The 13,200-nt window shown below is 39.9% G+C and overlaps 1 protein-coding gene across 5 annotated transcripts; it reads right to left on the bottom strand.

Annotated features, from left to right (window-relative positions):
- Positions 1–611: 611 nt before the first annotated feature.
- Positions 612–8,362, bottom strand: LOC105562221 (ubiquitin-conjugating enzyme E2 Q2). Of its 5 annotated transcripts, none has more exons than XR_001008960.1 (7): positions 7,184–7,678; positions 6,535–6,882; positions 6,284–6,443; positions 5,507–5,658; positions 5,075–5,372; positions 3,402–4,996; positions 612–1,459 (listed from the first exon to the last, which is right to left on the bottom strand). XR_001008960.1 is itself a non-coding variant. In XM_012012886.1 (6 exons), exons 1-6 carry the CDS (start codon positions 8,154–8,156, stop codon positions 4,965–4,967), a joined length of 1,152 nt encoding a protein of 383 aa, XP_011868276.1. In that variant the 5' UTR covers positions 8,157–8,362; the 3' UTR covers positions 612–4,964. The 5 variants fall into 5 exon arrangements, 2 of the variants coding, with proteins under 2 accessions (XP_011868276.1, XP_011868275.1); XR_001008962.1 differs by having other exon boundaries at positions 4,838–4,996; XR_001008961.1 differs by having other exon boundaries at positions 4,900–4,996.
- Positions 8,363–13,200: the final 4,838 nt, after the last annotated feature.

The following is a 13,200-nucleotide window of genomic DNA, read 5'->3' as shown; positions in this document are numbered from 1 at the left end:
GATTGCTGCGAGACGACTCGTATCCTCCGACGATCTGCCATTCGCGAGAATCACGCAGATACTGCAGTTCCGCGCCTGCACACTGAACGTAGCCACGAGTCTTCCGTCGGTAAACGCGCGACCCGCTCGTTTGAAAATCTCGCGCGTCTCGCTTGTGCCCGTTTAACACCTAGCGACGATCCTACTTGTGGCTCATCCGAGTGAGTAAATAAATGGACAAAGATCGTATTGAGACCGTTTATGGACTCGGGTGTCATTTCTGCATAAGAAGACGATTAAAAATCAGAGTGAAATCATACAAAAATCATACTTGTTAGTATGATAATCGTACTAAAATGCCCGTGTAAACTTCTCCACTCGTATGAGCCACAAGTAGGATCATCCCTAGGTGTAGAACGGGCATTACGAAAGCCGCGATTCGAAAACGTAATAATCGTATACGCTCGATACCGGCGCTCAATTAAGAATTTTTCGTGTATATACGTAGTATTACATATTGAAAATTATCGGAGATATTAACACACGCGATTGGTAATTAAAATTGTTCGTCATAGCCCGATGCTGCATCTGTGAACATAAAAAGGGCGCACGCGTACGTATATATACATGTATACACATCCAAATAAGTTTTTTTATTAAAATCTTTATTTTTGTGTTTCGTAGCGTTCTCCTAAACAATAATTAACGTAACTTAACGTGAAATTGTGGTGTAAGAGAGAGAGATAGAGATAGAGAGGGGGGGGGGAAGAGAGAGAAAGTATAATGCTCGATATATTAGAATTATGGAAACTTTCACTCAAATCAGTAATGGTACGATATACAAGTGGAGCAGATTGAAGATACGTAGAGTAATCTTAAGATTATAGATATTGACAATGAGACGACGCGACCGATTAACAAAAATTAATCGATCACACGGTTGATCGATGAATTAATTACGCAAATAGGTACGCAGACAGAGTAGAGACATAATTTAACTTACGGGTTTAGACTCGAGGAAACGTCGACATCGTTCACGTCGAGAAAACGACGACACTCGATATTACGTTTGCGGAAAAGATGGAGAGAGGGCGATTCGCGAGAAATTTGCAGCAGAAACGAAGGAAACTGAAGAAAATTGTAATCGCGATCTCTCTCGACGCGTACGACCGCACTCTATATGTCTCGATCCGGAAGTCTAAGACCCTCGTCAGAAATGTTATAATACGAGAGAGTTAAGTTATATGATATATACTTAACACGATACACAAAGTCGTTATTCGGAGTATCAAATGGATACGATCAAATACCACGGTTCAAGCGAAACGCAGATTATTTACTTGTCATTCTATCTTGATTAGAATGCGGATCTGTAACCAGGTATACGTGGATGTAATAATTTCCATATGTGTATGCTTGTATCATGCTTTACAGTCGCTTCAGTCGGTTATTTATGTTCCGCGTGAACCGGGTGCTCTCCCTTTAAACAAAAAGAAATAATTTTTGTCATTACATAAATCAATTATTCCGCATGTACTTAACGCATAATAAACATATCCACGTTATCAGTAAAACGTGACAAGTGAACAAATGAGTTGGAAGAGACTTTAGACGACTATTTTTGCCACAAATACATCTCGGAATGGGATATGTATATCCACCCCTTCCCAATTGGCACTCAATGCCTCCGTACGAAAATCTCACGGATCATACAAATTTCATAACGTTTCCATATTCGTACAAGTACGTAGAAAGTCCCGTTCGACGCGGATAAACTGCTCGAGTATCTTTTATTATCATGCTCGCGAATCCAAGCATCGCGTGAAAGACACATTTTACAAATGTAACGTGGAAGAAAAGTATGTTCGAGTTCTACTTTTATCAGTCTTGAAATAGAAAGATTACGTAACATGAATACGTAACAAAAATTTGACAACTACATTACACCGCACACAATCGAAAGATTTGAGAAATACATCCCGGAGTTGTGTAAGAACCGACTAATTCAAACTTCCACTTGTTCTTTAGGCGCACACTCTTTCGTCAAAATGTTTCGTCCGGAACGAATCCCGACACAGTCCGCGGAAAATTATTATCTTATGTTATTACGCACCTTCTCTCGTCAATCGTCGCAGTATCTCTTTTATTAAATGTAATTAATTGGAACTAATCGCGCGCGACATGTCGACCTTACATCGAGACTCTGAGACTTCTGAAATCGTCACGAATATCGGCAAGAATCGAATGTCAAATGTAAGACATTCGTTAAGAAATCGAAGAGTCTTAACGATATTTGTAGCAAAAATACACATGTCACATTGCTCCCCGCGATCATACGCAATTATTATATATAAAAAGAAAATAAAACTTAACAGACGACACAAAGTTTTGGCAAAGAACATAACGCTTAACGACGTCGAACAACCAGTACTCAGTGTCAAACGGGCGGCGGCTGTACAAATCGTGGTGTCCGTTGACAACGAGCTCGATGATCGCACACCTATACTTATTATTTATATGACGATACTGCTCATATGATTTGCTCACAAACGAGTTTAATTGTACCGCGAACGAAACTAGTGACCCACGCTACTCGATCCAGTTATACCGATAATCATGTGTACCGATACAATGTACATGCGTTATTGCCAATAACATATGTACTGCTCCATCTCCATACGATTAATAGGCTTTCAGGTATATTCATTCATCCTAAAGCAAACACGATAATTACGCGGACACGTACGATAACGTAATATTACAAAAGTAATGATACATCTGAAATAAAAATCCCTGAAGTATTAACAGTTACGAACCGTCATAGTTGGTTGTTTCGAATGACGATATTTACAACGAAAATGAGGGATAGATTTCCTCGACTCTGGCGAAATGATAATCAAATATACCTATCACAACTACTCGTACTCGATATTCATAAATGTTCACGTTTGACACGTTTGCAAATGAACATGATAGTCACAGAGACTACGCATTCGAGATTACGTAGGAAGATGAAGCATAAGGAACAGAATGCATACGTGTATATGTGTACGTGTATATGCATGTATATGAATCAGGTGTATTTATGTATGTATGTACAAAACAAACTGCATAAATGCTTACGAGTGCAATATAAATCCGAAGAATGTTTAATGTCTGTAATTTCTTAAGTTTCGGCAACTCAACGTCAATGCCGTGTTGCAAAAGTCCATTTAACAATAACAGATATAAGATTTTCTTTTTTATGAAAAAGGAGTAACCTTCACAGATATAATTTATAGAAAAAATTAGATTCACTAAAGTTACAAACGTTACGATATCGTTACATTGTTAATTCTAATGGACAAATTCGCTTTAGAAGTGCATATGTAGCACTTTGGCCATTTACTGCTAAAATAATAGTCAATTATGTGAAAAATCGCCTGAAGAAATGTCCTCTTGCGATCATTAGAAATTCTTTTGCGTGGGACTCGTAGGTTTTCTTCGAAAACAAATTTGCACATGAGAATTAAATTTTACATGAATAAGATTTAGCTCGCGCATCTCTTATTAAAAAAATTATATCTTGCATGTACATGATTTTACATCTTATAAATTGCATCATAGAGAAAATAATGAAGAATAGATTTTAGAATGGATTTGTAAATGTGAAACACACAACCAAAACTTTTAAGCTTCTAATTGCATCTACGTCCTCCGTTAAAGACTCTAAAGAGTACTCGTATTTATTATGTACATCTATACAACTCCTATATTCGATTGAACATTACATACAACGGGATATATATACGTTGTAGAAAGCTATATAAGCTATCTCGATAATATTGCAAAGGAAAGGCCAATATAAACTTTTGTAATATTTGGTACTTTAAGAAAACATTTGTTACTACAGCACCTACATGTTTACATCCGACTCACTCTTATGTTCTACGTAAAAAGATAAACATCCATATTAATTACTGCGTCGTATACAATACAAACATTGTGAGATCTACGTTCCATCTAATCCAATAATGCTACGAAATATATTATTCGCCGAATGTAAAAAAATATCGCTTCTCGTGTCAAAAATCTGAGTTGATTAATATTGATATAGAAAAAATTAGTTTTACAAAACATACTTAATCGCAAGTCCGAAAAGCTTGCACAGACTTTTGTAACTTCTATTATCGTACTCTCTAGAGCCTCCCGATGTAAAGCTATACTTTTATATTCTACTTAGCCATTTTATATCTGCAGGTTTTTTCTTTTTGAAGAAAGAAACGTTTTGGTTGTGTACTCACGTTATTTTTAATATCGCTTACGAGATACCTGGCAAAGGATTTCAAGAATAGAAGTGATATATATCTTTTTTCAAGAGATGCATTTTCACTACCATTATTTTTACTCGTTTACGAGATACATTAGCAAAAGAAATATAGCATTGCCATTGAAATGCGTGAAACGTAATAATTCCTTTATAGAAAGTAAAGAAAGTAATACAATAGAACAATAAAAGAAAAACTTAATTTGTCCACTGTTATATTAATCTAAAACGTTGATCTTACTTTCCTCCCGTTAATAAGAGACAGGAAGCACGATTGCGCAAACGCACCTTTCAGAAGTTACACTGTTTCGCACGTACAACATATTCATCGTTAAGGAGCACATAAAATCACTATACTGCGATAGCAACAACTGGGATTCTTGGAACACAAGAATCAATTTCAAAGCGAAATGATATCTTACATTTATCGATACAATTCGCGACCTAACTACTAATGACCGAAAAAAAATATGAATACGTAACCAAGGTGTACGGCAGCTTTTTAGCCATCAAAGGAATTATATGTTAGATTAATTCAGTATCTTAAGTTACCTAGTTACTGTTGTGTTTGTGTATCAAATCATTATCATAACAATTATTTGTTGGGCACACACCGAATTAAAGTCTCAGCTGTAAGCATGTATCATATCTTCGGTATTTTTCCGCAATCCACTGTTCATTAGCCATCCTCCTTCGGAGGTGTGAACCAACCTGGCGGAACGCAAAACATTTTTTTGTTTCTCTCAGTGATGTAACAATTAACGCAGTATAAAGCAAGTAGATCCTTACCATTCTTTTCATGTATTTGTACAAGAGACTTGAATGACTGTTGGGCACGTGCCAAACTGTATTGGCCTTGTCCACCACACACTTTGCCAGCGCCACCTGATCCCTGGAACTGTATACGCGCTTTCCCCTTCACTAACGTCGCTGAAATTTGCATTATAACAGCTTCTACCGTGTACGCCGAACTCCATCCCTGTTTCGTGAGAAGTTCCATACAAATGGCACCACCCACAAGAACGTATCCGCCAGATATGATAGGATGCACGACTCTTACAAAAGGAGGTTCGAACGGATAAGTTTCCTACAATAAAAATTTAGATTTAGAATAAAATGTCTGAAAGGAAATGTGAATAACATTGCTACGAAATGGCAAATGAATACATAAATCTCGTTCGAAGTTTAACTCTTAAAGTTAATTTTATATGAGTAAGCTACCTTGAAAAGCATATTGAGAAGAATACTGTCTTTGCCCTCTTTCTCTTTCAAAAGAATGAGATCGCTATGAAGTGGTGAATCAGGATCTACACACATCAATCTGATATTCCATTCATATAAACTGTCATTTACTAATTCTATGCTATACATTCCTGGAAAAAAAAGACAAAATGTATATAAGACGTTTCAAGATTCTTTTAACAAATTTTTTGAGTAAATTATTTATGAGAGTATATGAAAACTGATGTTGGAAAAGTTGGTGGGATAGAAATTAGATTTAACAAACATAATTTTGAAGTCAACATTTGACTAATATCAAGTCATAATTTTCAAAAAAAATGTCTCAATTGAACGCAATGACATTGTTAGAACACGAAACGCTGCATCCTTTCAAAAGTCCCGGAGAAATTACAGATAATTTCACAAGCATTAAAAATGTACTGACAAAGCATCTCTTGATTTTCAATTGTAACTGGATATACAAGAATCTTGTAATCAACGAAATTGATTTATTTTTAATCTGATGGAGAATAGTCTCGTAAACTGTGACTCGACATTGATCGAACTATATATAAAATATATGTATAAGAGCTTGGTATCTTTTTCCAGAAAGTTAATGAGTGCATCTTGTCTGTATTTAAAATCAAAGGAATTTAAGAAATGCAACTGTATCTTTATTATTTCACTTTGATGAAAAAAAAAGTGAAGATACCAAGCTGTCGTATAATAATCATTAAAATTCGACTTGTTTGTCCCAAGACTTTAAAGGTAACATACCCTTTTTAAAGCTGTCACTTCGGTATATATCACGCAGTTCCTTCATGAGCCTATCGGTGGCTTGTACACTTCCACAAACAGATCCCTTTAAATAATCTTGTCTCTGATTCTGCCTCAACCTTTCCAGTGTCGCAAGATGTTCCAAGTCCATTTCTTCGCTCTGTATCGTCAGATTAACCTCCATTAGGCAAAGATTGACGACAGTGGTCGGTAAAATAGTAGCGAGCCAACGTAAGTTCATCTCTGTCTACCTTATTCTTAGAATTAGCGTCTCCCTCATCCATGTCTAAATGGAGGTCCTCTTCAGTCTCGCTCTCTTCGTCCTCGTCGATATCGTCTAGGTCCTCGGCGTCCATCCTTTGCGCCACAGCTTCGTTCGATCCTCCTAAGCGTAAGGGGTCCAAGGCGGTTCTCAGCCTCTCGACGTCCGGCGGTTCCGGTAACGAGTGTAGTCTGCACAACTCCTTCAATAGGATACCAACTTGGTTGATTACATGGTTGTCGCTGCCCGTTGTGTTACTTAATATTTGTACAGCGTTCGTAACACTAGTCTCCTCGGATTCGGCAAACCAGACGGGCGGCGTTGAAGGATAGGTTTCCTGCGTGAACGTCGTCAACATTATTCACTCGATTATCATTAACATTGATAGAACTTCGGTGGCGTAACAAACAACAAAATCGTCATCTATAATATGCGCGCGGCTCGACGCGATCGGTTACACCGCCACCGTATCGTAACAGGACGGTGTTGCAAGACGAAAGATAACAAACTGTCAACACGGAACGTCAGCCCCCTCGCATACGCGCCCGAGACGGTGCAAGTACGCGCGTCACACGTCCATTTAAACGCGCGCGCGCGCAGGAAAACGTCCGAAAAAAGAAATTCTCACGCATACACACACAGCTCGACGTGCCGACATCTGTCGCGTAATCGGCAAATGATGCTGAAATATCCACCGCCGTAATCGCGCGAGCGGCAATACGCGTTGCAAAAGGATCGCGCTCGATTGCGACGTTCCTCGTGCTGTCATCGCGCGCGCACACGCACACACACATGCATACACATATTATATATATATCATGTGCACACATACGCACGCAGATCGCATACTGTCGCGAGGGGGGAGGGAGGGAGGAAAAGATCGGCTCGCGCCGTCGATTAAACTGCGTTTCCGAAATGCGGGACGCTCGATCGAGCCAGCGCGAGACGTCACGAGGCGCCGAGACTCGCGAACGACTCTTCTTTGTCCGAATCCTCTTCTCTCCACCACCTTTGTCTCTGACACGTCGGTGTAGAGAGAAAAAAAAACAACAATGCCCGCAAGATCCCAGAACGACGGGTATCCCCTGCGCGAGGGGACGGGCACGTCGACCCTTCTGCGACTCGCCGACGGAGAGGATCCTCGCGGTCGCGGGGGAGGAAAAAATCGATGGAGAACGGGAGAGCGAGACGCGGTAGCGATAAGCGAGCGGTCGAATGTCCGCGGCAGCAGACAGCGGCGTGTCGTCCTTTGTCCGGTCGTCCGCGAGGGGACAGTACGCGGCGAGGAGATGCGAAGGACCGTATACCGCACGCACGTACATAACAATCTCGTCGCGCATTCGCTCATTGACTCGCACGCGAGAATGCCTAGCGACCGTCTCGCGGAGCGGCACAATCGGCGTACACCCATCCCCCCCTCCGAGTGGTGACGCCTGCTGTTGCACTTACTGTGATATTAGCGTGTATTTCGTACTTCTTCCCATTTTTACCGACGAACCTACAGCTGAGCTCGTCCACGCTCGCAGACATTATCTGAAACCTCTCATGGCTCTTGGGGAAGACGGATTCGAGCGTTTTGATTTCCTGCTTGAGGGTGTTCAGACAAGCCATTTGCGGCTGCGACGGTGCGGGCGGAGCGGAGCGGCGCGGCGCGTTATACGAGCACACACGGCGGGCACAGGCGGCGGCTCTTTTACTTCGTTTCCAACGAGGCACAGGCGAAATAACCGTGGTGACAGAGACAAGATGATCCCGATAGCCCACCAGACAAAATGGCGACCGCTGCCAGCCGCTTCGGCCGCTTCCGTACGGGCTCGTTGCGACTCGCGGCCGACGCGCCCGCCATCTCGCCGCTGTTCAACGTTTAACATCTTGCTGGTGACGTACTTCCGCCGCGAATTTAACCATAGATTGCACAGGTCGATGCGCGCGTATCACGGATTTGAAAACCTCCTCCCCGAGATCTGAATTAATTCTCGGGCTGTCCTTTTTTTCGCGCATCTTCTTGACTTTTATCAACCTTCTCATTGTTATTGCCGTCTAATAGCGTTTTCGACTGACTGGGACTGACATAGGTTTTAGCGCTCCCGGAACGATTAACCTGAAGATAAACATATGTTCGACCGAAAATGTGTTATAAATCTGGGTTAGGTTAGGTTAGGTTCTAACCTTACCTTACAAAGTTTCTTGGTACATAGTATACATATGTATACTGGATATGTAGAATTTTTCTTTTATATGATGCAAAAGGTATTTTTTAAAAATCATTTGGTGTAATTCGCCCACAACACTTTCAAATCGTCGCCAGTCATCGCAAACTGTTGCAACCAGTAATGCAAACTTGGGCTGCGTTCAGAAACACCACCCGAGTACCCCAGCGTATTATTCTATCCTTGTTGCTCACCGTATGTTAAACAAGGATAAAATGATACTCTGGGGTACTCGGGTGACGTTTTTGAACGCAGCCCTGGAAGTTGGAAGCTCTGCCAGACAGCCGGACGCGTGGAGGGGATAAGGTGTGGGGTAGCGCCGGCGCTCTCTTCTTCTAACTTCTACTGCCTGACGCCGGCCGAGCATCCAGTGCTATCCCCACCCTATCCACTCCACGTGCCTGCTTGCCTGGCAGAACGTTTTTAAATTTACGTCTATCTGCCAGGCAGCCGGACGCGTGGAGGGGATAGGGTGTAGGGTAGCGCTCGGCGCTATCTTCTTCTAACTTGTACTGCCTGACGCCGGCCGAGAATTCAGTGCTATCCCCACCCTATCCTCTCCACGCGCCTGGCAGTGATGCCGTTTGAGAACGTCAGCCACCACAGAACATATATATCAGCCACATCGCGACAGCGGTGGTGGGGATGGCTCTCGTGCCGCACACAGGCTACGTGCTGTATATGGCCGGTATTCATAGTCGATTCTTATTTCAGTATCATCTTAAAGCCTCCGCTACAATGATTCTCGGTTCTGTCTACAATGGTCGTAGTCGTAAGAATAATCGACTGCGATTGGTCAATTCTTATCGAGCGACTACGACTACGACCATTGTAGACAGAACCGAGAATCATTGTAGCGGAGGCTTTAGTGTTGTCTTAAGACGCTAATACGGCTCTGTGATTGGTTGAAAACACATTAAGAGTATACTTAAGATGATCTTAAATATAAGAACGGACTATAGGTCTGTTCTTTATTGCTGCACTCCTGAACTAGTGCACACTGGTGCAATGAGTTGGAATGAGAGGTAATCTATTTGTTTCATTTTAACTTATTGCACTAGTTTAGTAGTGCAGTAATAAAGAACAGGCCTTATGAATAACGGCCTATGTGTGCGCACCATCCCCACTCTATCCCCACCACCGCTGTCGCGATGTGGCTGACGTTTTCAAACGGCATCACTGCATGGCGCCTGGTTGCCTGGTAGAGCCATAAGGTTTGTTTTCTGTTCCTGCATTGGTGAACTAGTGCAGTAAGCTAGAATGAGAAGAAATATGCTTGTCTTACTCCAATTTATTGCACTAGTTCACCAGTGTAGGAACAGAAAACGAGCCTATAGACTTAAGGCCTTCACACATAAAATTCCGTAAGGACGTAAAACGTAAGCATAAGAAAATCGACCAATCACAGTCGAGAACGTAAGGCAATGACGCAAGCAGTAGCAAATCCAACCTGTTGATTTTCTTACGCTTACGTTTTACGTCCTTACGGAATTTTATGTGTGAAGGCCTTTATATACTAGACTACGGACGCGCTGTTCTAAACATTAGAGCGCAGACATATCCAAAGAGTCATGGGGTTTGTTCTTTATTGTCCTGAACAGGTCTATAATCTCTCTCTCGCTCAGCGTTAAGTCCCAGTCTACAATAGACGATTTAAGCCCTAAGTCTTAAAAAATTGACCAATCACGGTCAAGTGTGAGTAGAATACGCGACTGTAGGCCTGTTCTTTATTACTGCACTACTGAACTAGTGCAATAAGTTAAAATGAAACAAATAGATTACCTCTAATTCCAACTCATTGCACCAGTGTGCACTAGTTTAGGAGTGCAGCAATAAAAACAGACCCTGTGATTAGTCAATTTCTTAAGGCTTAGGATATAAATCTCTATTGTAGATGGGCACTAAGAGTGGGGAGAAAACGAACAAGTTAGACAAAGACACTTGAGGTTTGTTTTCTGTTCCTGCACTGGTGAACTAGTGCAGTAAGGTAGAATGAGAAAATATATGCCTGTCTTACTCTAATTTATTGCACTAGTTCACTATAGTGTAAGAACAGAAAACAAGCCTATTGACTCAGTTTAGAGTTCCTATAAGTAGAGTTATGCCAATATCGTTTCCCGATTGTGATTGGCTCCGCCATTTTCCGTTAACTTCCGTTCCGATGCAGCTTAGCACAGCTAATCATTATACATATGTATATGCCATGTTCTGTGGTTATCGCATAAATGCATAAGTGGCCACCGTACTACAAAATTGGATAGAAAATATGAATTTATTTGCTATAAAACAGTTGAGTATTTCAATGATTTCTATAAAAAATAATAAAAGAAGTTGCCGTAGCATTAATTGAAGTTTTCTGCCGAGATTTCTCACAACGAATACCTTAATGTCTCCCGACTTTAATTAAATAGCTTCTCTTGCTTCGTTACTCAAATTAACGTTTAAATTAAAAGAATTACACTGACTAAAATCTCGAATCGAGATTCTCGAGTAAACGTCGAGGAAAAAGCGCGGTAATTTCAAACTTTGCTTAAAATCATTTTTGCATATATATTTACATATTGAATCTATATTTATAAATATATTGAATTGTACAGGGTGTCTGATAAGTGTCACATCGCTAGTTAATAGATAAACTAACAGGAAAAATCTTCAGGATCGCCAGCAATAATTTACATCAAATTTGGTTGGTCGTATCTGGCAATTTTTATGTTTAAGAATCGCTACGTTTCGAACATGGGTTTTGGTCCTTTTCAAGCGATCAGACCGAGAAAGTCATGTACCTAAGAAAGTTCAAGACCTATGAAAGTTCTCTTAAGAATACAAAACATTCTGCTCAAGCCCTTTCCCTCGTAGCGCGCTTCCCAGCAAACACCATATAATGCAATATAACACAAGTACATTGTACGTAATAATTACATTGTTGGGTACAGATTTTACATTGTTACATTCCTAACAGATTTTGCATAATCTTCTACAAAATATACCCAGAATATTCTAATAAATTAGAAACACTCCTATATCTTATACTTACCGATTCTCTAAATACTCTTAGAATCTGTATGTGCTATTATATTTTGATATTACGTAACTGTTAATTGATATTTACTGGATTACAATCACGCGGATGCAAGCTAATCTTCTCTTTTTAGTAAAAATTCCCTAATTAAATTCTTATTAATTAGGAAGATCGCACAAAGGGAACTTTTCTATTTATTATAACTTGTTCTATTTCGTCGCGAGCAGTGTTACACCCTGTACAATTTAACATACGATAAAACACGCGCAAAGGATGTGGGACGCGAAAAAAATTACTGGCTTCCTTTCCTTGATTGTATCATGAATTTATTTTGAAATATCTAATAGTTCTATTTCCTTACGCTCTATATGTACAAATGATAGCGTGATAAAGTATAATACACAGTTGTAACAAACGTTAACAAATAAATGTGCTAATCTAATATATTAAAAATGATATTATACTCTAAACGTCTTGGACTGGAGCCATCTCTTGCGTTTACCTCGAGAGGAATTAAATGACTTTCGCGACGTAACTTATAAGATAACAAAAATGGTATATGCTCCCGTTGAAATAAGTTGAAAAGATTATGCGGACGCTTTTTTTTCGTCGCGCTAAACAAATCACAATGTCGACATGTACTTTCCTTCGTTGCGCGCAAATCCTTCCGCAAGTTATAGCATTGTCCGATACAATTACATCAAACTTACTCACGTACTTGACAAACGAAATAAAACGTGAAACAAAAGGTGACGCGTTTACCATTTCGGACGATAAATCCGTTAAATCAGCCGTTATGTATATAAACGCGGAATATAAAATGTAAAAACTAAAATTAGACAACGTTTAGCGTCGATTAAATGAAATAATATCACCGCTCTCAAAAATGTTTTTATTTAAATAATAAACCGCCAGGCGTTTCTCCATCTTCCGACCTCTTCTACATTATCTTGAACCATATTTTTTCTTTTAAGAGTAAGATATACCAGTCCAAAGTCTCTCGATAGCGCAATGCAAGGTGTCTTTCAAGTCGTAATACCACAAAATATCGCTTCATAAATAATACGCTATTATTCACTACGACAGAATATCCAAATAATTTCTGCCTTACGCGGAAGATTCACGTTCGACGTGAATCAGTCGTTATAATTACCTCTTTATATACACTTGTTTGCCATGTACACTTTTTTAGAGCTTTCTTACACTAAAATTAATAAGTGACGAAAGTATATATATATATATGTATATATACATATATATATTATATGTATATACATAGATATATACATATATAGCCGGTCGATAATTCTTTAATCCTCTGTCCTACATCGAGAAGAGATAAAATAGCATTTTATACGTTGCCCTGAAAGGAAGGGCCCTCTCTGTTGCGTCCTGCATTCTATTATTGTAAATGGAAATAAATGAC

This window comes from Vollenhovia emeryi, unplaced genomic scaffold (assembly GCF_000949405.1).
Source record: "Vollenhovia emeryi isolate VEMERY1.0 unplaced genomic scaffold, V.emery_V1.0 DF939193.1, whole genome shotgun sequence".
In the NCBI taxonomy this organism is placed as follows: Eukaryota; Metazoa; Arthropoda; class Insecta; order Hymenoptera; family Formicidae; genus Vollenhovia; species Vollenhovia emeryi.
The sequence above is the reverse complement of the archived record's forward strand: the minus strand, read 5'-3'. Positions and strand labels throughout refer to the sequence as shown.